Source organism: Acipenser ruthenus, chromosome 49 (genome assembly GCF_902713425.1).
Source record: "Acipenser ruthenus chromosome 49, fAciRut3.2 maternal haplotype, whole genome shotgun sequence".
In the NCBI taxonomy this organism is placed as follows: Eukaryota; Metazoa; Chordata; class Actinopteri; order Acipenseriformes; family Acipenseridae; genus Acipenser; species Acipenser ruthenus.
This window is the reverse complement of record NC_081237.1, coordinates 5,767,039-5,791,127: the sequence shown is the minus strand read 5'-3', so window position 1 is coordinate 5,791,127 and position 24,089 is coordinate 5,767,039. Positions and strand designations below refer to the sequence as shown.

Here is a 24,089-nt window from a genome sequence, read left to right as displayed (position 1 = left end):
TAATATGTCTGGGGCATGCAGCTCTCGCTATTCTTGGAAAGACCAGCTGCAGTGGAGATTTCCAGCTGTTAGACTTTCATACATATGCTTGATTGAAGATAGGCTTTTCCTCGGTGCTGGAAATCATAAACATCGACTCTGTGGTGCTCTGGGGCTCAAGCACCCATGAGGAAAAATGAGGGTGCTCAGCACCCACCCCTTTTTGTTCAATGCAATCGAGGTGATTAATGATCTGTCATGTTAAAAAGTTTAGTGACAGGTATACCAGCAAGCAAAGAATTACAATAATCCAGACCAGAGGTTATGAATGCATGTCTCAGCATCTCCGTGCCCCTCGTATCCAGCACAGACTTCAATTTGGTAACATTTCTCAAATGATAGAATGCTGGTCTGATAACAGGATTAAGGTGCAAATCAAGGGAAAGCTCAGGGTCCACGATAGCACCCAGGTTTTTCACTCTAGTAGAAGGTAGAATGGAATTACCATCAAAAGTAATATTGATGAGATCACGTTTCGCTAGACCCTGTTAACAAAGCCTCAGTTTTAAACCTTACTGTGAAACGGTTTTGTCATTCGTGGTCTGCTGTTGAAATGATGCCCCCGTGAAGGAAGCGGTGGCATTTTAATGGGTCATTAAAACCGTTCCAACCCACAAACCCCCCCCCCCCCCAAAAATGCAAAGGAACATTGAGGTCTTTACCCTCAAAGGAGTTCCACAGTGCTTGAGGTCTCGGGGGGTGTAAGAGGAGAGAGGGGGGGTTACTGTTTAGAAAGATTTTGAAAGGTCGTTGTGTCCCAGCGAGCGACAGGAGCCAATGAACAGAGTGATGATAAGCCACATGTTGCTTTTCCAAAACAGTTTGTGCAAAGGTCCTCAAACAGCTGCTCTGAGGGGCATTTTGCTGGAAAGCAGCCCGCAACTGGGGGAAAAAAAACAGAAGCCAGCCAATCGAAATGTATTTCAGAATACATTTCAATATTTTATGCACAGCCATTTTTAATATTGCAACATGTTTAGAAAAACAATATACCGGTATATATTGTTAAGACAATAGATTTATATTGGAAGCTAATATATTTCCGAAAGTATGTGAATCTATTAAATGTGCCCTTTAGTATGATATAATAAAAACGTATGCTGCAGGAGTTGATGGGTTAACAGCTAGCTTGGTTTTGAATAGTTTGCAATGTAAAAATAGATACTGCAGTCCCAGAGGTGGAAACCTGTCGCCACAGTAAGGGGTGGCTTTGGGCTAATCCACTCTCTGATTGGATTCACACATAAACCAATCACGTCGGAGCGAACACAACTTGCCCACCTGTGCGCTGCTACCTCATTGGTCAGTTGAGTTGGGAAGGAACCTGTCGCATCACTGATTATCATTTTTAATCAACACATTATCACACCTGCAGCGGCTTCTATGCAAAGCTTGTTATTTCCAATATCTTTTCCACATATTACAATAATCTTTTGCAAACAAGCTTGCACTGTTGTCAATGCACGATGCGTGTTATATGATACAGAAAAGACGCCTACCTGTAGTGAACACTTAAGAGAATGAAGGAGTGTGCATCAAGTAAAAAAATACAATTGTATTTATTTTTCTGTTTTGTGCACGTTAATCAATGCTCTTCTTTTGAAGTTGCTTTTTACAATATACTGCACTGTAGTGATATGTGTTCAGGCCTGTGTTGTTCCAACAAACCATGGCCTTCTCTATGTTGAGTTGGACAAAGCAGAATTTAATTTGTGAGATGATATGTGTGTGTGAAGCCCAGCCGCACTCCTGCAGAGAGAAGGACCCAGCAAGGCATCTCAGATTCGGTTCCTTCCAAGCGTGCTGGCATGTGACCTGTTTCATCTCTGAGCCTTTGCAGAGCCCTGGCCAAACGCACAGGGACAGCTTGACTCAGCCTTTTCTCCCATGCTGTGCAAAGTTTCCATCAAGGGAAAAAAAAGTCTATTAAAAGTAACAAGCGCACATACGCGTCCTTACTTAAGGGGTGTAGTTTTCATTTAAAGGTTACTTAAATTTGTTAATTTTCACAGAAAACAAAAACAGCAATACCTTTTTTTAAAGGTACTCTCTCGAAACAGCCTCCCTCTGCTCTGTACTATTGGAGCAGTGTGAGGCTCTTATCCTCATCAAACAGCCTCCCTCTGCTCTGTACTGGTGGAGCAGTGCGAGGCTCTTATCCTCATCAAAACAGCCTCCCTCTTTCTTAACAACCTCTATCTGCCCCTGACACTGTTCAGTACAGCCATGTGCAGGGGGACTTTGCTGCTGTTTGATTCAGAAGCGAAGGTCCAAACTTTGCTCTGCAGCAGAACCTCAGAAAGGGAATCAGATTCCTTTATTGAGGTGCTTTGCTGAAATCGGAATTCTGTAACTCCACCTTCCTCCTCTGTCTGTCGTTGCCAGTAATTTAGTGATGAGGATGTGGAATTATACATGACGGCCCCTGCAGCTGGAACTGGCTTACAAGGGGATTATGCCAGTTGCTAGGCGACCCAGAATCAGGTTTCACCTACTATGAGGCCTCTGCTCTCTGACGCAGTTTCCGGCTCCAGTATATCTGAATTTAGCATATCAGCGCCCTGTGCCAAACATTCCCACACGGAAAGATGTATGGAAACGCTATATGCAAGCATGCAGGCTAGGCATAACCAGGGCACGCTCCTATTTTAGAGTAGGAACGCTTTAAAATAAAGTATTGGTAATAATAATAATTAAGCAGTATAAGTTTAATTTGACATGATTTCCATTGGACCCAACCCACCGGATACAAAACAGAAATTTCAAGTTGTTGTTTCACATCAGTAGCAGGCTCTACTCTATATATAGCTGTCAAACCTGACCCAGTAAATATTGGCTCTTGTGAACTATAAAACATCCATTTCTAAATGGCTGCATGAAAGCTATTGAGACCAGCGTTGCGATCTAATTATAATCTAATAGGGTGCATGTCAGGGCAAATCACTTAAAGTCAAAACTAGAGCCCAAGACAGAACTGCGTATTGCTTGTTGAGGATTTCAGCTGCATTACCAGAACGTCCTGCAATGTTTGCAAGAAACTCCTTACATTGCTTTTACCATACTGCAGCGATACATCTATTTCTTTCAACATCAAGCCAATCTTGTTGGTGTTTCCATTTACACATCGTCATGGGTCATGAATTGCAGGCAAGAGCCTGTTCTGGATTCAGCAAGTAACAGGCAGTCTATATGCAGTGCTGTACTTGCAGGGCATTCATTCCTGTCTCTTTATTTTCATGTTAGATTAATCCACCCCTCCTGGTGTATGTCAGTTGGCAGGGGGAGAGCTTATTCAACAACATTGCATTGGGTGATATAAAACTGATGATGGATGACCAAAATAAAGCGTCGGTCACAGCAGACGGAGTGACGGAGCGGAGTGGAATGTCATGCGGATGAGGTGTCAGTGATTACAGCAGGGTTGCTATGTTATAGCTCATGACATTTTTACTCGCTGGTAAAAGTTCACCCAAGCGCTGAATTTTTATACTGCATATTGCACCTTCCCGAAAAAACATATAGATTTTTCTTGTTATTGTTAATGCTCCTTGTAGGTGATTCAGTTAATTCAGTGATTATAAACCAGCACAGATGCATACCAATGGTTTTGAAACTAGATCGGAGTTGAAACAGCACAGAGACAAGCCAAGGTTTTGCAAGTGGAAATGAGGCATTAACTGGTGATATTTTTTAATCTGCGAGAAATTAATAAAATGCTTGCACATGCCAGAGCTTGAGCCCTGCAAATCCTGAGCACTAATGGCTTTAAGCATCAGATGAGCCTGATCAATCCTGCAGATCAATGACAAAGCAAAAAAGAACAAAGTTGAGATTTTTAAACAGAAAAAAAACTGTTGCTATGACAAGTCTCCTGCTCGCTATTAATAATCCGCACAAGCCCTGATACTAATTACACACATCTACATTACCCAGAATTTGTCTTTTAAAATCTCCTGTGGGTTAAGATCTTGTAAAACACAGAGAATGTGTTACATTAACACCTCCGAGTTCATTCAAATCATCAGCCTGCAGCAGTATTTCAGAAATATAAAGGAGGACAAAGACATATTGTGGGAAACTGCAATATTGCATCAGCATCATAGGAACCAATTATAAAACTGAAAACTGCTAATAGCCTTTTGTATTATTAAAAAAAACCACTGTAGATTTGCATTAAATGATAGAGAAAAACAGTTGCAGTAAATATCAGTATTCCAGGTAATTGAGAGGATCCTCAATAAACATATTTTGGCGCTAGGAAAATAACTAACAGCAGTAATACATCTCCTGTATTTAAACTGGTAACACCCTCTTAAAAAAAATCACATGCATCGTGTTCAGTAAAGTTGGAACATGAAAGCATACAGATCAGTTATGTTTATAGACAAAGTGCCACATTTGTACCCAAGTCACAGCATCCTATTAAGTAAACCAGCAGTAAATAAAAAGCCAAATATAACCCTCCTTATGAAACTAGGTTACGTGACACCACCCTCATTTGATTGTTTCTTTGTTTTGTTCCAACTTCAATTCCCAGACAAGAATCTGGAATCTAATAATAGATGCCATCTATAATAAATACCCTTGCCTAATGCAGAGTGCATCTTCACCACTACCAACCTATGCTTACAAGTATTCTAAAAACAGCTATAGTGTTGTTTTACAGAATTTAAAAAACAAAAACGCTTTTTAAATACTCAAATATATGACATACTCAGTAATGTACTTTGTTCTGTTGACAGTGGTAGGATAGTACCAGCTGTACACAAAATCTCAAACGCTATGGAGCACATGTTAAGGTAGTCTAGTTTTCAGTATACATCCGAGGCATGCAAGTTGCTGAATACCACTATCAGGAATACAGCTCTGTTTACATAAGATTGTCTAGTCTGAAGAGGAGTATAATTGAACCTGTAAACTAGCAAGCTGGAATCTGTTCAATCTAGGCAGCAGCATACAAGCACCCAATTGAATTAAGCCATGCAATTCTGATCAGAGTATTGGTTGTTAAAAGCATGCAACATGCCAGGGAGGCATTAACTGGTTACATACCGTCATGGGTTTAAACATAGGTAGTTGGTTGTGCTTTTAGAGAAAGACCAGATTGGAGATTTATTAATAAGCATGCCACTTTATAGAAACACATTCATATTGCCATGCATTCTGGCTTGTAGAAACACATTGCATCTGTGCTCCAGACTGCATGTATTGTGTTGGGAAATGTGTGTGCATGGATGTGGAATAAAGAAAGACACAAGACAAGGTCTGAAATTCATAGTTTTAGGAGATGGCGTGACAAACCCAATGATATGGGGATAGTTGACATTTAAAATAATTAAAAAAAAAAAAAAAAATACCAGATAAAGATATCTGGTTACTAATAACAGTTACTAAAACACTGAACACTTTAAAATAACTGTGCATAGTTAACTTGGCACACTTTTTGGAAACTCTCACTGTTTAAGTTAAATTGTTTTAAAAAATATATAAGTTCATATTCTTGCTGCTTTCGGTCCTTGGATTCATCAATACAAAATACCAAAAATAAATCCTGCCACAATCAAGGGCAGTTTAATACAAGTCATTGTTTCTTCCAACTATTTACATCAAGATTAAAAAATGTCTATTTGCCATTGATAATTACTTAAAAAAAAAAAAAAAAAAAAAAAAACAACCGTAAGGTTATTAGTACTATCCTAACTTCCTCAATTATTTACAAATTATCTGTACACAGGTCTTCAGAGCTCCACAGGTCCTGCTAAAGAGAATTAAAAAGAAAAACCATTAGATACAGGAACAGAGTAGGAAGAGGAAGATTTACATTCACGTTATGGATGGTACGTTTAAAAAATGTACCGTACAAATGGCTCACCTATAAATGATTTAACAACGTGTTCTGGATGTTTTCATACACCTGGTTGTAGATCTCCTCTCTTGATTTCAAGCCATCAAGATATTCTGATAATCATAAAAAAATATAATAATTCCAGCACCATAGAAATGTGCAGCCATCAACTAAAATGCACCATATTATGCCCCATAAAATGTACAATAAAAACAGTAATCAAGCCAACATTACTGACAAGATTGTTTTGACTACAACTTAAGGAGCGATGGAACTCCAATTAAACTAAATTTCACTTACCGACATTCATGCAGTTTTCTTCCATCTCTCTCCTGTGTTTGAGGTACATGGGCCAGACGTGCCCGTCAAACAGACCAGGGGGGTCGGGAACAGTGTATTGTCTTGTACTACAAAGAAATGAATCTGATGTAAAACAAAAACACCTTCAACTTTATTCAAAACAAATTAGCAAGTAAACAGCTGTGACTTTTGACATGGAATTTTTTTTTTCAATGGCAAAGAAGCCTCATGACTAGAGCAAGCTTTTAAAAGCAAACCCAATTGTTACTATAAATAAACCATGGTTTGCAGAGATAAGGGGCACTCAAAGCAAATCGCACACATGCAGCACAAACTTATTATTATTTATTTCTTAGCAGACGCCCTTATCCAGGGCGACTTACAATTGTTACAGGATATCACATTATTTTTACATACAATTACATTATTTTTACACATTTTATTTTTTTTACATACGATTACCTGTTTATACAGTTGGGTTTTTACTGGAGCAATCTAGGTAAAGTACCTTGCTCAAGAGTACAGCAGCAGTGCCCCTCACCTGGGATTGAACCCACGACCCTCCGGTCAAGAGTCCAGAGCCCTAACCACTACTCCACACTGCTGACAAACTGCAAAACAGTATGAAGCTAAACAGCTGGAGATGCCTCAGCAAAGTGCGATAGACTTCCATTTAGATTTTCATTTTAGTTCGGTCTATTGTGCAGTTTGAACCGTGTTCATGGGGAGGGAGGGCCCAGATAATTTGTTCAAAAGGAAACAAAAAAAAAAAAAAGTTACCTACCTCCTCCTCATTTTGCACTCTTCATATGGAATGGAAATGTAAAAGCATTTGTCACACACCTCTAACAAGGGCCTGCCAGAAACAAAATTATTATTTCTTGAATACATTTTAATCTGTTTGCAAATTCTGCTCTGAACACATTTTGAATGCAAATACTATACTTTGTGTTGTGCAGCAGTGCCATTTTATGGCAGCGCACACATTGCTAAGGAAACAAATCAAATTAAAACACTGTACTCTACAAAACACTGTACTCTAAAAGATAGAGCATACTGCTGTTCCAGTTTGACCTAACAAAGTACTGCCCTCCTTATCTCAACCTAGCATTGCTGGGACAGCATTATACAGTATGCATAGGGCAATCTTTAATTGTGAAAAGGAATATCTTATGCTCCCAAGCACTGAGACGTATCATATTACAGAAGCATCCTACCTGTAGTTGTACAGCAGAAAGCCTTCCACTATCAGTATGTGGACCTCAGTCTCTGAATTGGGCTCCTCTGCTGTTGGTAATACATTAACTCCATGAGAACGGGCAAACTTGACTGGGTTCTCCATCCATGCACGGACAGTGTTCATCATGGCTTCCATGTCAAGGGATGTGATCACTAAACAGAGCAGAGAAAGAAGGGGAGAGGGGAAAGAGAATGACTCACTCAAGATGCAATAGTCAAAGGGGAAATGTAAGAAGGTGAAGATTAGAGGCTAGCATTACAGTGCATTTTAAATTTGACCACAAAAATGTCTATTCATTATTGTAAAGGAGTATTTTAAAAAGGTACTTAATGAAAAATACCGTACTGTTTCCTACAGTGAAAACCACTCTTACCATCCCATTGTTTAAAGCCGTCCTCACCAACTTCTATCTGATCTGGAGGCTGAAATAACAGTGACCAATAAAACATTGCTGCAAACTCAGGGTGATCAGTTATTGGTTAGATCCGATCACATCCTGAACTACAGAAGCCAAGCACATGCAAAATGCCAGCAAGAAACTACAGCACTGTATAAAATTGCCAGGAAAAGCAGTTACTAAACAATAACACGTTAGCCCAGGGGATCAAAGAGTGGAATCTGTTGACAAAGTAGTCATATTTGTATCAAGTTTGTTTAACCCTTAACTTATGCATTCAGGTCAATATAGCCCACAAGACTTTAAAAGCACATTAGCCTTTACTTAATGATCTGACAGTCTTGTGATAACTTGCCACGAAAAGTCATTTTATTTTATCACTGGACTTGAGATGGCACCAGTAGTACTTGGTTAACCTTTGTCCATCTCTGGCCCCAAAAAAAGGATGTTTTCTGGCTGCAAATGCACTTGTCTTGTAGCCACAGAAAAAAGGGTTGAACTTTTTTCACAACATTTTGACCCTAAAGAGTGGATTCTGCTACTTATTCCAGTAATCTGATATTAAAGCAGTCTTTTAAATGCAGTTGTGTTTCCTTATCTGAAAACGCTATGCATGCAAAGCAATTAAAAGTAGATCATAAACTACGTTTGTGGTTGGCTTATAAATGCAGATCCACACACTGGAGTGGAAGACTACAAAGTCTTCCACTCCAACTACTACCAGTAGGGGTCGCTGTGGTGAAGAAAAATGACCTTCACAGCGATAGTAAATAGGGACGACTAAAATGCAAAAGACAAAAGGCCATGCATTGAAAGCAAAAGAGCAAAAAAAACCGTATTCATACACCCTCCTCCCGCACCCAAAACTAACTACTTTTATATTTAAATATCCACGTTAATGCTTACCTTGAAAAAGCTGTCCTGATGCACCACGGAACAGTTGGGCAACGTTTTGACAAGTCTATTCGTCACCGTGGTTTTCCCACCATTGGTCACACTACAGAAAAAGTTAACATGGCATAAACACATCAAAGTACTGTAACAAACACAAAAAAGGTCCACACCGTGGCATTAGGTATTGGAAGCAGGCAAACGTCTTGTAAATTACATTCACCCTGTGAAAGTGAATGCACTGCTATACGGTTGTACATTTTGGCGCCCTCCATTATAAAACATGTCTAATTGACACGCAAGAACAGTACACATTTTATTAACGTATTTGTACTTCCCTGTAACTATATATCCACTTTATTTAGCTTTTAATTTCTTGTATTGACACGTGCATATTAAAGTCAAGTTTCCTGAAAATGGCTTAGATTTGTGCGATTATAATACACACAGGAGCATTGCTTAATCACACAAACAGAATTTCAGCATGCATGTACCGACTAACTTAATACATGTTGCAGTACCAGTTTATTCATTTTAACTCTGGTCTTCTGTTTAAAAGGCGCAAAAATATAATGCAGTTATCTTTATTTTAGTACACTGACAGGGCCGGTTTTTTCTCTAGCTTGTTTACAGTACATTCTGGTTAGTGGGTTATGTTTCCCGCCCCGAGCACATTTAAAAATTACAACTCCGTCAATAGCTTTAATAAAAACGATAAAAAAGCAATCATTGTACAAGTACTTGTACGATATATAGTTATATATTTTACATTTATATGTTTAATGGAACTACAAATACAAAAAAGCGATACAATATCCACTGGTAACTTCACCCTTTTTAGATTTCCTTCAGGTCACGTCCGAATATAAATACTGAATGTATAAAAAAGCCATCATTTACGCCGTGTTGTACTTTTTAGTTCTGTTCAGTTAATTTTGAATTTATTTTCCTGCGAATACCGTTAAAACTGAAGGCGAATGCGCGAGCTGTTCACTTGTTTTGAAAGTGCGCGCTGCTGTTTAAATCTCCCGCTCAACATCTCGTGCCTACAATCCAAACAGGCAGGAAATAACCCAAGGCGCGCGCTGACTAGTGATCAAAGCTATATAGAATGTATTTACTATAGCAATTAAGAAATATCAGCTAATTACTATTAAATACACAACACCAAATGTTACATTCGTCTTATTTATTAAATGAAAGAGCTAGATTAGCAGTTTAACACAGTATCCTGCCCGCCTCTCACTGCTGTGTAACGGGTTTGTTAGTTACATTATAATCAATAGTCTTGCATCTATATATTTATTTTATCATCTAGGGTGGTTCTTAACCCTAGATAGTTTAAAAGTGCTTTTTTTTCATTCAGAGTGACTGCATTTAATTAATCCGTTATTGTGGTTTCACTCGAACACTTTATTCTGTGTATTTTCCCGAGATTTTAAAATAACCTGTATTGTTTTATTTAAAACACACATTCGCTCAAAATCCATTGTAGCCTTACTTTTAATCTACAACAACACATTCAGATTCACAGATTTTAATTCAGCAAACGTTTGTGCTATAACAACAAAATAAACAAGAATTTTGAAAAAAAATGTATGACTTACCCGCCAATGCCTATAATGTATTTCATGCTGCCGGTTTTATCTGGGACTTCGTCTTCTTTTCAATACAAATAAAAACGGAGGGAAAATAAACCCCGATTTAACAGCAAGGAAAAAAAACACAACAAACAATATTCTCTCCTCCAGAAGCTCGCTGTCTTTTTACTATTTCATTGATAAAGATACAGCGTGCCTTTAACTTTATAGCCTCTCTGTCTTACGTCACTCCGAAACGCCCCCACGTGTCTGGCCGCCTTTCTCTCTCACTCTCTCTCTCTCCAATAGCTTCTTTCTTAACAGCAGCCAATCAAGCATCATAAAGCGGTCTATGGACATGAGTAGAGCCAATCAGCGCCGCCGAAGCGCGCATGCTTATGCAAGGTCGCTCATTGCAACCTGCACCTGTCGAGTTGTGTCAGGTAGCGCGCAGTGCGCGTGCTGGTCGTGGGTGCTAAAAATAAACCAGGTTAGGCGATGTGGAGGTCGAGGGTGCAATTATACCCAAATTATTATAAGCAATCCCATCCGAGTTTTCAGGTTAATTAGGAGCATGGTTGCATTTCTAAATGGAGCGACGTAGAGTAAAAGTGCGTTTACTAATATATAGTAAAGCCTTTTCTCTCATTGTTTGTTTGTTGGGTAAAATGTAAAAGATGCCTCTCGTTTTGAGTGATGTGTTTTTTTGTATTGTTTCATACATATTTTTACAAATTTAGGGAAACGTACATTTATTTATTTATTTATTTATTTATTTATTTTTAACTTTGGCATTAGTAAAGTAATTCCCCCCCCCTCCCCCTCCCCCCACAAAAAAACGACGTGTAAAATACACACACACACACACACAAACACGGTCGAACTGTGTACGTTTCTAGTTTCTGTACTCTGTCTCATGGAGGTGAGGATAGCTCTATATAGTTTTGGACATTTAGCGGTGTATCAGTTTAACAAAAAGAGTTAAACAAAAAAATACACTAGAAATATAACGTTGCATAGTTGTGTGTGTGATACAGGTGGCAGTGAAAAGGGCTGGGTGTGAGGCAAAAGGAAGTTCAGACAATGCATAGAACATTAAACCCAGATGTTTTCTAGCACTGTGTGCGTCTACACACAGTAAACTGTATTCTTAAAGTGTTTGCAGAGATTCTCTTAACATGCAAAGGGTGTTGCTGCCGGTCAGGTATGATGCAATTTAAGTGGAAATCGAGGCATTTTTTCCTGCTGTATTTCCATCCCTCCTGAAAGACAGTGCTCACTTTCCCTGCTGGAGCAGTATCCCCACCCTGGCTCTGTAATTAAATATGCAGACAGACATCCTGTATTGGGTTTCGTGTATATAGGAAAAGCGTGCCAAGGCCACTGGGTAACTCAGCTGAGGCAGGAGAGAGTAGGGGGGCTGCACATTCTACAGTATGTACAGTACAGGGTTCCAACTAGAACCTAACTGGGTTCTAAAGATGCTTCCAATGGTTCTATACAGAATGCCAGCAGGAACCCTCTTTTCCTTAGTGTGTAAGAAGGGGGCATTTGTGGCTTCACATTAGTCCTTTTTATATAATTTTAAGGGATTTTTTTTACACAACAACACAGCCCAGAGCTCTTAAATTTGATATAGTATCAGTCCACCAAATAGAGAGCTCTCCATTTCACACTCTCTGTCATTGCTACACTTTGGACATTTAATTTTTTTTTACCAGCTGTGTTCACATGTCTGTCAGTTTATTGCCTAGTATTAAAAAGTCCCCAGTCCATCAGCCCTAGCACTAAGCTACACTGTCCACCAGTTCTCAGCTGTTCAACCATTAGGCATTGTCTTCCAGCCCATCAGAAAACAAAAGGCTTCAGTCAGTCCCTCATCTCTAACATACTCACACACCAGAGGACTTAAAAGAGTTTTCATTCAAATCAAAAATACGGCGAGACAGTGTCGGATTCACTTGTAATTTTAATATTCACAGATCATAATTGCATCATACAAAGCAGAAAATACATCTGTACACAAACGGCAGCTAGCATGGTTCAGAGAGGGGTGGGGAAGACTCCAGACTGTCGATTTTAACGGTGATGCTCAGCTAGGTCGTTCAGAGGAGCCAGGGCTGCATTTCAGTTACAGTCACCCTCATCCTCATCTCCTCCGAATTACAAGAACCAACCCAGGAAACTGAGACAAGGAGACTTGACACTCTTCTCTGTGCCACTCAAGCACTGATTACTGGAAGGATAGTGGGCCAGCAGAAGGGTCTGATCGCTCGCTTTCGCCTCCACTGCTCAGAGGAGGAATGCTTACAGGTGTAACATAAGCTGTTACACCAGTGCAAAGTTTACACACTTCTGTCCTGCTTTTCAAAAGTTCACACATCACTATCCAGACCAGATAATCAGCAGCTGGGTTACAGCACTGGGTAATTATCCCGCGATTGCCTCTAAAAACAGGTGGCTGATACAATGCATTTGAAAATGCTCTACAAATCCAGCTGCGGTTTATCCCGGTACAGGCTGATCAAATCAACCCTCCATGCCCTCCACATCTGGAGTTACAAGAGATTACAGACTGCAAACTTTGAACAGGAGCAAAACCTTCGCACAGTAAATCCAGTCCTGTAGGTCTACATGGCAAGTTGAACCATCATTTATAGAGTTCTTGTGTGGTCCAGTGGTTAAAGAAAAGGGCTTGTAACCAGGAGGTCCCCAGTTCAAATCCCACCTCAGCCACTGACTCATTGTGTGACCCTGAGCAAGTCACTTACTCTCCTTGTGCTCCATGTTTCGGGTGAGATGTAATTGTAAGTGACTCTGCAGCTGATGTATAGTTTACACACCCTAGTCTCTGTAAGTCGCCTTGGATAAAGGTGTCTGATAAATAATAATTAAGAACCAAATTGTGTTCTTCATTCAGTTTAGTTACAAACCCACTCTGTTTTTTTTTTTTTTTTTTTAATAAAAACAAGTGCAATCTAATGACAAATGTAGCGCAAGCTGCATTGTTCAGATATTCTCTGTGGCATCTTTTTGACAGCTGACGCTGTGCTGATGAGCGCACTGCCTGTCCTCGTATACCTTATGCAATGTGTACGAGCGTTCCAGAATGCTGCAACAGCAGGTGTGAACTTTGTACAATTAGTTCCTGTGACCGTGTAGGACAGGTTTGTCATGAAATTTAATTCAGCAAGATGATTTATAGCATTTAAATTCCACTGCGTGTGTGACTACTTGTAGTTTAATACCTGTTTTTTTTGGGGGGGGGGGGGGGGGGGGGGCTGAGGCACAGCGGGGTCCTGTTTTCAGTGTTAAAGAACACACTTTCTGGAACATGTTTTCAGATAGAGAAAATCTAAAAATGACAGTTCACCTAGCGATAAGATCCCCTTAAATGATCCCAGAATGCAGTACTCATTTGTAAAACAAACCCACTGCTTAGTTTTGCAATCCACTTTTTTTTTTCCTTTTGAAAATAAAACCACAAGAGTCCTGATGGAGCTGCTAGAACCAAGCAGGCGCTGACAGTCAGGTGAGGGTCACTGCTGTTGATCGGGCTGGTTTACCATTCAGAGTGAAATGAGCGAAGAAACAGCTGCTTGGGTTTGTGATGACTGCTGCTTTTCTCAGACAGCGATCCACGCAAACCCAAGCAGCTGTCTCTTCACTCGTTTCACTCCGAATGGTAAATAATGTTTTCGAGGAATTGCTATAGCAGAATTTACAGAACACCCCATGAATACTTTTAAAAGCAAAGGCAACCTGCACACGAATCCCAGAAGCATGCATAAGCACTGAGATTACTGTTCAAAGTGTACTCCATTCTGTAGAGTCTTTGAACCAGCGCAGCAGAACTGGAGGTGCTGAACACACTGACACACCTGCTGGTAATCGAAGCATGCCAATATTAAAGTCAAGAAAACGAACATGGTAAGAATGGTATATACAAGACTCTGTGAAGACCACACTGTTATTAAATGTTAATTTCATCATTTTGGAAGCCAAAGGTATATGAAAACATATTTCTATTTTTTTTTTTTTTGTTTGGTTTGGTTTTTTCACAACATACTTAAACTACAGTAATAATAATAATACAAAAAAGGATCCCCACCCGCTACCCTCATCCTGCTTTAATTCTACTGTCATGCCAATAAAATATTAGCAAGCAAATAAATCAAGGAGCAATATCTAAATAAATAAATACACAATACAAAAAAAGAAAGTGCTTCTGAAACTCCCGACTAGTTTAGATTTTCTGTGTCAGATCCGATATGAAAATTACACAGAATGAATGATACGGTTCCAGAATACTGACAATGGAATATCATTGGAATACTGGAGCGAGGGTTAGGGTCAGGGTTAGGGTTCGGGTAGGGTTCACTTCTTAAAAATAAAAAATAAATTAGCTCTCTTTTCATCTCTCTTTCCATCCTCCCGGACTGTAAACATGAATTTTCTTCAGTTTTTTCTTTTGTTTTCTGCAGAAAGAGTAAGAAAGAACAACAACGATGATATGATTATTAAGTGGGTGTTAGCTTAGGGTGTTAGGAAGTAAGACTCCCGTTGCACTGCAGTTTGATCCGTTCCTAATTTTACTATGCGGTTAATAAGACACACATGAGCCTGTTACCTATACACTGTGGCTAATCAAGCTTGCAGTAAAACCTGGAATGGGAGAAACTGCTATGCAATAGGAGTCTGAATACCATCCCTGCTTTGTAGGTATGGCCAACGAGAAAATGACCAGAACGTACTGTACACGTGCTTCAGTGGTGTTCTGAAGACAGAATTGTTTGGGCTGCCAATGCCGGTTGTGTTACAGTGCCCTCTTGTGGTGGGAAACCGCACTACACCACATGGAAACTAATACACACACAGTACTGCAGTGCAAACATGCTCTTGTGGTAAATCATGGCTTGTGACCTGAATGAGAAGCAGCTGCGGTCCATCCCCTTCATGGTTCTATGACTGCTCTGCTGTCGTTGTTCCAGGCCTGTGGTTCAAAAAGATGTCAAAAGTAAAAGTTCAGGCATGATTGGACTATGATCCAAAGTATAAATACACTTACAATGTATTTCAAATCTGCAGTGTCCCCTTTATTTGTGCACTAAAATATAAAAATCTGCTTACTGCGTTACTCTATACACGCAGTTAAACCCTCTGTATTCTCTACTTTATCAGAAACCAGCCGGTCTGATACATCCCCAACTTGTGATCTCTCCTTACCTCTCTGTCTCTGCCGGCTGCTGCTGCTGCTGTTCCTCCTCCAACCTGTAGGGGGAAGCAGAGTGCAGTTATGTTTCCGTTCAATCAGGAGCACTGTACTTGCAATGGAATTCAAGCCCACATCACAGGCTGCAGTGATGTCATGAGCAAAACAAATACATAATCCCACCCTTGTATACAGTATAGATTTAGGGTTAGAGGGTTAGATTTAGCGTCAGGGTTTGAGATTAGGGTTGCAAGTTTCAGCTTTCGTATGCTTTTCACCGCGTGTAGTTTAAATTTGCTCATGTATACGTTTCGATTTAACTGAGGAGAAAAGCAATCGATGGTTATACCTGTCCTTACGTGCTTTAATTCTTTCTTCTTCAAACCTAAAAGAAAGCACACACATTAATAGCTCAGCGGCATGGCAGACTGTGACTAGTCAAGTCAAACTGGGCTTTCATTGCAGCTATACGAGGAATTTGACATGGAAATGTAAAACATACACATGGCCGAAAGTTTTGCATCACCCTATAGAACGAACACATTTTGCTTCATAAAGTCGAATGAAACCTGCTGAATAATTTTACGCTGACATATTGAATTACATACAGCTTTGTAGTTTTCCATCTGCTTAACAAAAAACGGACAAAAACTGGGACTGTTCGAAATCTAACATGAAATACTGTACCACTATTATGACTTTTGCGATACCATTTTGTAGTTTCTTTAATTACATGATGTTAAATAAAATATCTAAATTATGTTCATACTTTGAATCATCTCAATCCTCTTTGATGCAAAACTTTGGGCCATAGCTGTAGTTTTGTAGAGAGTAGCTCAGCCAGTCTAAACTACGAAAAGATCCATTCAGAATTTAGCTGGTATTGTGTGCCCTCTTGTGGTGACGGGTACTTACTGCAGGATACACTCTGGGATCTGCACGTGCTCCATGGGGATGATCTGCCCCAGTTCCTCCAGGCTGTGGGCGTAGCGGATCTTATTCATGAACTTCACACTGCAGACAGACAGACAGACAGACAGTTAGACAGGCAGTCAGACAGACAGCGTGCTGCAGTATTGCGATCTGATAGGTGGAGCAGCAGGTTTAAAAACAATCGCTAGCCTGAGAAACTCTTTTGAACCCTTCCAGTCCTATCTTAACTGTTTCAAAGAATACCGTGGCCTCGGAAGGAGAGAAACTCCATAAAGAGGTTCCTTTTTGAATTCTAAACTAATTCAGGGGTGAAAGGGTTAATGCATGAATGCTCTATTGCTCTCACCTGATGAAGGGTCTGGAGATTGCCAGGATGGTGCGAATGAACCAGGACGGGTGAGCGATTATCAGGGACTTCAGGTTCTTCCTAAGCCTGTGCAAACACATTAAAGACACAGCAGGCTATTTCAATAATCTCAACCTTAAATATTCCATTAAATCCGGCGCCCTTTAACCCTGTATGAAACCTACCAGGTGGTCCAGGCCCACCACCACTTATTAAAACAATTATAGAAAAAAAATGGTTCCATCAATCTTACCCACTTTCCATTAGCGAGTGCAGTTTCGAAAGCAGCGCATGTTATGGCAAACATCATTTTTATTTTTGCCTGTCTTTCCGGTTAGTCTTCCACTCCTGTGTTCGTTTCAGCAGGGTTAACATGCATGATTTACGTGTGTGCAGAGCGTGTGAAAATAACCCCCCACCTCCTGTCGATCATCTGGTAGCACTTTTTGAGCCAGCCCAGGCCGGGCATCCTGCGTCGCGGTGTGGCCCCGTTCAGGTAGATGATCATGTAGTCCTCAGCCACCAGCAGCTCCAGACTGCTGATCACATACCTGCAGGGCAGACAGGGTGTGCAGTCTGTCACTGACCAGCAATAGCTTGAAACTGAGCTGCAGGACCCACAGAAAAGTGTCCCATAGCATAGACTCCTACAGTACAAATAGCAAGCAGTGGTAGCAGTTTGATAGACCGCATGCAGGGGTGCACATTCATGCACATCGCCAGGTGTCCCTGTGCTTCACTTTGCTTTCGTTATACTCTTCAACAGCTTGATACGCCCTGGTACTCACAGGAAGAGGTTCTCCATGATGTAATGGTAGTCCGCGCAGTTACTGTCAGGGAGGTAGCAGGCCGCGAAAACGATGATGGCGTTCAAGCCCTCTCCATAGTAACCTGGGGCAAGGCAGTCAGTCACTCAAACAAGGAACCAATCATTTCAATATCTCAAGCCTTAAGTACATCCTGTCAACCACAGTGTAGCCATTAACCTGCTCCCCCTGCAACACGCTGCTTCTTGTGAGATCATGCAGAACACAAATGATTAGGTTCAAATTAATATGGTTTACGATTTTGACTTGTTACAACCCACAGTATTTTTTAAAATAAATAAAATAAAGCATTAATCATAAGAGATGTTCAGATATTCTTTGTGCACCTCTGCCAGTTCTTTCCCGGATTGCACGGCAGTGTGCTTGCCTTTGGCACCCGCACTCACCCCCGTGCGTGACCACTCTCAGGTAGGGCCTGATGACCTGCATGTCGATGCGGTGCTCCTGCTCGCCGATGATCACCGTCCTCCACAGGCGCCCGTTAGCCCCTGACCCCTCCCCCTCCTCGCCCCCTGGCTCCGCCCCCTCTCCGGGGAGCGCCTTCGCCAAGGCCACGGGCGTGTCGTCTGAAACAAGCAGGCAGAGCGGGTCAGGACACCGTGCCAAACACACAAGGGTTTTGGCTAATGTGGGGGGAACCATAGCTGGCTCATACCCCAGGGCATTCTGGTAGTTGTAGTCCTGCATCTCTTAAAGGCTGTTTCAACACCATGTAAAGCATTGCACAGAAGCACACATGCATACAGAAAGCAGCTCTACCGTATATCTGTGCTATTCAGGAATACCTTAAACTAAACCTCAGAGACCCCTAATAGTCCAGGTTTTCGTTTTCAAACCCAGATTATATTTCAGCCTCGCCTCTGTATTGCAGTAACTAAAGTCTTCGGTTAGGCTGTCTGGGAGTATGTTTTTTATTTGCATGCTGGAAAGCAATGCACATTCAAAACCAATATTTAGTTCCCGGTTGAAAACAACAGCATGGACTGTTAGTTAGGGGTGGGTTCTACCCTTCTACAGGACCCCTGACCCCTGCCCCCTGACCTTCCCACTCCAGCTCGTTGCCGTTGCCGATGAACTCGAGGGAGTCGGTCTCGTCGGGGGTCTCGATGTCGTCCACGTTGATGTCCAGATCGTCCGGAGTGTCGAGGAAGTCGTCGGACAGGAGGGAGCCCTCGCTCCGGTCGAGGGACAGGCTCATCTCGGGGGCCACCAGGGTGCGCCTCTTCCTGTGAGCCCCGCCCCCCCCGCCCACATTCAGAGAGGTGGGCGGGGCTGCGGAGAGGAGAGGAGAGAGGCATCGTCACGTCGCGCTGAACGACAAGACAGGAGCTGGTTAAAGATCCATTAAACTGTCGTTGTCCTCATTTGACGACAGTCATTTTTTGGGAGCATTTTTAACTGGCATCTACCTGTTATTTAAATGTTCTCTTTAACTTTAACCACAAAAGTCTAAATGTAATCTGTCAAATTACATAAATACATCTTGCGTTTTGATTTTTTCAAAGAAAAATAGTAGACCTACATAGCATTTAATACACGTGGAAAAACCATAGAATGAGCTATACTATGCACAACTCTTCACCATGCCTACCCTATGCTTTACATGCATTTACTGTGCTTTATTACAATTTGCAATGCTTTTACTATGGTACCCTGTTATAAGGGAGTAGACTGCAAATGTATCCTATGGGACTTCCATTAAAGCTGAAACCCTTCCATAGTAGATATTTCATTTTGGGCTGCATCTTGTGTTCCTATCTTGAAGACCCCTGGTTTTTAACACAGTATTCTTCTGGAAGGGGGTTAAGGACGCGGTGAAGCCAGGCGGCAGTGTTCTGTACTCACAGGTCCTGTTGTCATCAGTGAGGCTACATTCCATATCCATGTCTTCTGGCAGGGGTCTGCGGGGAGACCAAAGCTACAGTCATCATTGGCTGATGGAGCTTTCCGACGCATGTGTGGAAAAGAGTGTGGAGGAGCCCACACAAAGTATTAGAAACAGACGGGTAAGAGAATCTATATGTACTCACCTATATTTAACCTATGTTATATATATATATATATATATATATATATATATATATATATATATATATATATATATATATATATATATATATATATCTCATAAGGTGATGGATGAGTGATGAGCATAAGGTTTTGATGGAAATTGGTTATGGCTAATTCCATAGGAACAGATAAAAGGGACCCCATCTTATTTTGAACGATATGTTTTCAGTATAAATAGAAGAGTGTGAATCCGAACACTCACAGATCTCCTCCCGACCCCCAGCAGCAGTCATGTACCATCGCCCCCCACCCCCAGTAGCAAAAAGGCTATTATCTTCAATCTGCTGTTTTATGCTAGTGACCGTCTTGCATGACGAAATGTAACGGATGCGCAGTTACAGCATTTGCCCACCGAGTGGCACTGAGGTGAAATCTCATCTCAGGACCTGCTGCTGTAACTGTTTTCAAAGATACGGCTTCAGGATGCCCGAATGGCTTAACCAAACCCAAAGCCTACATTTGAAAACACCCAGCCAACGCACTGTGGCTTCCTGCGCTGAACTCTTCACACCCATTTGGCCACACAATGCAAAAACAAAACATGCAGCAAACTGTATTAGCAAATCAATCTGACTGTTCAAACATCACAGCTGCAAGACAGGAGATCAAACAAGCCTTTAGCAGCAGCTATGGCAGTACAGCACAGCACAGCACAGCTCAGCTCAGCACAGCACACCACAGCACAGCACAGCTCAGCACACCACACCACAGCACAGCACAGTAATACTGATACGGAGGCTGAACATCCCTTTGGGCAAGTGTCTCTGTCTATCTCTTTCTGTCTGCTAGCATATTTTTTATTCATTTTGGAAAAAGAGGCACCTGCAAATGCTTCTGCTAATAAAAAAAAAAATATATATCTCTTTGCACACACACATAAAATCTAGCTGGAATAATACTGTCTCACTTACCTGTCTGTAATGCTGAGATTTTTATATACGTATATGTATGTATATATATAATTATATATAAAGATATTTCCTGTTATTTTTGTCCTAAGCCTTTTCTTCCCTTGTTTTCAATGCAGTCCTCCCCTTGAAGATATGCACGCACACGCTTTATAATAAAGCAGTCACTGCTCCTGTTATTTTTCTAAGCCAGCCCTGCCTCCATTTTCCACTGGATGCTGTTGTTTTGTTGGTAGCCCACAGTGTCACATGACGCGGAGTTTTACCATATAAGGACAGCCTGCACCTGCTTCCTCTCCCACTCCCTGAATGGGAGGCCCTTTGGCTCAGCTCCCTCTCCTTCTCTCTCTCCGCCTCTCTCTCTCTCATCCTCTCTCTCTTATTCCCCGGGGTGGGTCACACTGAGCCCCCCGCCCTCCCATCCTCCCCTCTGATTCAAAACATGCAGACAGACGGAGATGCTGCAAATGCCTTTATTAACCCTTCCCTGTTCTGTTGGATTCTTAACTTGGCTTGACAGTAACCCTGTAACAGATGCAGGTCCGGCCCAGAACAAAATGAACTGAGGAAAGTGATCTGGTACAGGAATATGTATTTATAAATGGACAGGACTGGAGTTGAAAAAAAAAAAAAACACAGACAGAAAATGATGCGTTAAAATAACTAAAAGATCTTCGTCAAAAGAAATGAACCTTATTTATGCCCCACTGATGGAACCGAGTGGTGACCTCATTCAGATACAAGCTCTGTCGTCACTGTGCCACAGGCTGATCTGATTGAGGACTGACCGTTTTTCAATCAGGAACGAGGAACAGGGATTACCAGCTTATTCACTCTCACTTTCTCTCTCCTCTGTTCTGCTGTTCTCTCCCTCGCTCTCTTTTACATCCCCCCTCTCCCTGAACGTTGTCATGGCAACACGACTGCTCTCTCTCTGTCTCTCTCTCTGTGTCTCTCTCACCAGCTCTCCTACCAGCTCCGCAGCATGCACACCAGGTCGTATTTAATGTAATGATTTATTTCCTGACTGGGAAGCAGTACAGATCAAACTAAATGGCAATTTGCAGTTCTCTTAGGCTAAACAATGCTTTTTAAAAAACTGAAAGTGGGTAAACAACACTACAAACTCTTCGATTCATGTGCAAAACCCCAGAGCTCTCTAAATGCAAAACCCAGTGCCTTGTCACACCAGCAAGTCCGAAGCCTGCTTTCAATAGACATCTACCACTATAAAAACAGGCAATGGTAGAGAATGCAGTAACACTGAAAAGTTTTGGTTAGAAGTCTCTCTCAGTGTCTACAATGGCTTCAGAGGCCAGCAGCAGCTCCCTGATTAGTTAAGACAGACTTTAAAGAGTAAACGGAGCTCAGGTGTCGTTTTGATGAGAAAGTCCTCTCCCTGCCAGGTAAAGACAGCTCTAGAGGAAGGCGATGCTGTCCCAGCTTCAGCGTTCACCCTTACCTGGGGAAGTCTTCATCCTGCCACTCATCCTTCACCTCCATGTTCTCCATGCGCAGTGTGGCCTCAGTGGTGCCCATCGTCAGGGCTGGAGCGAGGGGCCGAGGACTGCAGAACAAGAGAGAGCAGAGATACAGGACTGCAGAACAAGGGAGAGCAGAGACACAGGACTACAGAACAAGGGAGAGCAGAGACACAGGACTACAGAACAAGGGAGAGCAGAGACACAGGACTGCAGAACAAGGGAGAGCAGAGACACAGGACTGCAGAACAAGGGAGAGCAGAGACACAGGACTGCAGAACAAGGGAGAGCAGAGACACAGGACTGCAGAACAAGGGAGAGCAGAGATACAGGACTACAGAACAAGGGAGAGCAGAGATACAGGACTGCAGAACAAGGGAGAGCAGAGACACAGGACTGCAGAACAAGGGAGAGCAGAGACACAGGACTGCAGAACAAGGGAGAGCAGAGACACAGGACTGCAGAACAAGGGAGAGCAGAGATACAGGACTACAGAACAAGGGAGAGCAGAGATACAGGACTGCAGAACAAGGGAGAGCAGAGATACAAGACTACAGAACAAGGGAGAGCAGAGATACAGGACTACAGAACAAGGGAGAGCAGAGATACAGGACTACAGAACAAGGGAGAGCAGAGATACAGGACTGCAGAACAAGGGAGAGCAGAGACACAGGACTGCATAACAAGGGAGAGCAGAGACACAGGACTACAGAACAAGGGAGAGCAGAGACACAGGACTACAGAACAAGGGAGAGCAGAGACACAGGACTACAGAACAAGGGAGAGCAGAGATACAGGACTACAGAACAAGGGAGAGCAGAGATACAGGACTACAGAACAAGGGAGAGCAGAGACACAGGACTGCCCTCGGAAAAGTTCACCTCAGTAATTCTGCAGGTTTTTTTGCTATGATTTAAATTTAAAATGCACATACCACAATGTCATATACATGTATTTTGCATTATATGGGTAAGTACACACACACATACATACATACATACATACACACATACACACATGCATACATATGCATGCATACAGATAATACACATATATAGGCTAATTTTTTTTCTTTTTCAAATGCATGCTAAAATCCCCCCCCCCGAAACTGATGGGTATTAAATACTCACAGCTCTCTCTCTCCCTATCTCTCCCCCTCTTCCTCTCGTCGCTCGCTGCTTTCCTTCGCTCTTCAGTGATGCGGAGTCTGAGCAAAGGCGTCGCTACTTCCCCTCGCAATCCCGAGCGACGAGACCACCGCCGTGCAGCAGGTGTGAGGAGCGGACCCGCAGACAGAAAAAACGGAAGGGAACGAGCTGAGCACGAACGAGACAGCGCGGAGACACCCCCGGGGTGTGGGATGGATGGAGACGGAGCGGCGGGTCCGGCGGCTCTTTGCTTGCTAGTCACGGCGTATCAGAGCATCGGGATGCTGATGTTAGCGTCGATGCCGTTCCCGATCGGGTATCCACTCCTACGTACCATGGCTGCTGGCTGCTCTGGATCTGTATAGCTGGAGGTCTTCTCTCTCTCTCTCTCTCTCTCTCTCTCTCTCTCTCTCTCTCTCTCTCTCTCTCTCTCTCTCTCTCTCTCTCCAGCTGTGGTGTATTCAGGACACTGTGAGCGAGCAGCACAGCGCTGTCGTTATTCCACAGGGCTAGGAAGCAGAGCAACAGCCTCCTTGCTTTTACAGCTATCTCTCTCTCTCTCTGTCCCTGTCAATGCTCGCCCCATTTTCCTGAACTATAAGCACTGCAGCCGCAGTAGCGCTGTACAGTTGAGGAGAGAGTCTTGCATAGTGGATTTGAAAGCAGAGGTAGTCCTAGAATTTTCACAGAGTGGGCACCAACGACCACCATCCCCCTGCTATCTACCAACCGTTGACATTGATAAACAATTCATTAACACACTATACATGCTTATAGTGACACATAATATCATACAATTAGGCAGGGAGGAGCGTCTGATCCTCTATGCAAAAGAGTCAGTCTACAGGTGTTGGGTATAGAGTTCATATAGA

The 24,089-nt window shown here is 42.1% G+C and overlaps 2 protein-coding genes across 6 annotated transcripts; both read right to left on the bottom strand.

Annotated features, from left to right (window-relative positions):
- Positions 1 to 5,060: 5,060 nt before the first annotated feature.
- LOC131721875 (nicotinamide riboside kinase 2-like) lies at positions 5,061 to 10,594 on the bottom strand. 3 transcript variants are annotated; one of them, XM_059015142.1, is made up of 8 exons: positions 10,320 to 10,594; positions 8,728 to 8,818; positions 7,798 to 7,846; positions 7,402 to 7,576; positions 6,969 to 7,040; positions 6,185 to 6,291; positions 5,912 to 5,997; positions 5,061 to 5,794 (listed from the first exon to the last, which is right to left on the bottom strand). In XM_059015142.1, the coding sequence occupies exons 1-7, from the start codon at positions 10,343 to 10,345 to the stop codon at positions 5,912 to 5,914; spliced, it is 606 nt and encodes a 201-aa protein (XP_058871125.1). In that variant the 5' UTR covers positions 10,346 to 10,594; the 3' UTR covers positions 5,061 to 5,794. The 3 variants fall into 3 exon arrangements, with proteins under 3 accessions (XP_058871125.1, XP_058871124.1, XP_058871126.1); XM_059015141.1 differs by having other exon boundaries at positions 5,061 to 5,797; positions 10,320 to 10,593; XM_059015143.1 differs by lacking the exons at positions 7,798 to 7,846; positions 10,320 to 10,594 and having other exon boundaries at positions 5,061 to 5,797.
- Positions 10,595 to 12,243: 1,649 nt separating this feature from the next.
- On the bottom strand, positions 12,244 to 23,846 carry LOC117428834 (caytaxin-like). Of its 3 annotated transcripts, XM_059015167.1 has the most exons (13): positions 23,200 to 23,846; positions 22,051 to 22,155; positions 19,456 to 19,511; positions 18,652 to 18,882; positions 17,997 to 18,176; positions 17,572 to 17,674; positions 17,203 to 17,334; positions 16,784 to 16,870; positions 16,420 to 16,518; positions 15,854 to 15,889; positions 15,519 to 15,563; positions 15,216 to 15,285; positions 12,244 to 14,770 (listed from the first exon to the last, which is right to left on the bottom strand). In XM_059015167.1, exons 2-12 carry the CDS (start codon positions 22,125 to 22,127, stop codon positions 15,255 to 15,257), a joined length of 1,077 nt encoding a protein of 358 aa, XP_058871150.1. In that variant the 5' UTR covers positions 22,128 to 22,155; positions 23,200 to 23,846; the 3' UTR covers positions 12,244 to 14,770; positions 15,216 to 15,254. The 3 variants fall into 3 exon arrangements, with proteins under 3 accessions (XP_058871150.1, XP_058871151.1, XP_058871152.1); XM_059015168.1 differs by lacking the exon at positions 15,854 to 15,889; XM_059015169.1 differs by lacking the exons at positions 22,051 to 22,155; positions 23,200 to 23,846 and adding an exon at positions 20,592 to 20,944.
- Between the last annotated feature and the right edge of the window lie 243 nt (positions 23,847 to 24,089).

What these genes read in the sequence shown, in the direction of transcription:
- LOC117428834 (XM_059015167.1), bottom strand. Translation starts at nt 22,127, where the DNA reads ATGGGCACCACTGAGGCCACACTGCGCATGGAGAACATGGAGGTGAAG. An exon ending in CAGGATGAAGACTTCCCCAG is followed by an intron (nt 19,512 to 22,050) that starts GTAAGGGTGAAC and finishes GTCTCCCCGCAG; the next exon opens with ACCCCTGCCAGAAGACATGG. An exon ending in ATTAAAGCACGTAAGGACAG is followed by an intron (nt 15,564 to 15,853) that starts GTATAACCATCG and finishes TTCCCCCTACAG; the next exon opens with GTTGGAGGAGGAACAGCAGC.
- LOC131721875 (XM_059015142.1), bottom strand. Translation starts at nt 10,345, where the DNA reads ATGAAATACATTATAGGCATTGGCGG. An exon ending in ATCAGGACAGCTTTTTCAAG is followed by an intron (nt 7,847 to 8,727) that starts GTAAGCATTAAC and finishes CTGTTATTTCAG; the next exon opens with CCTCCAGATCAGATAGAAGT. An exon ending in GAGTGCAAAATGAGGAGGAG is followed by an intron (nt 6,292 to 6,968) that starts GTAGGTAACTTT and finishes ATTTCTTTGTAG; the next exon opens with TACAAGACAATACACTGTTC.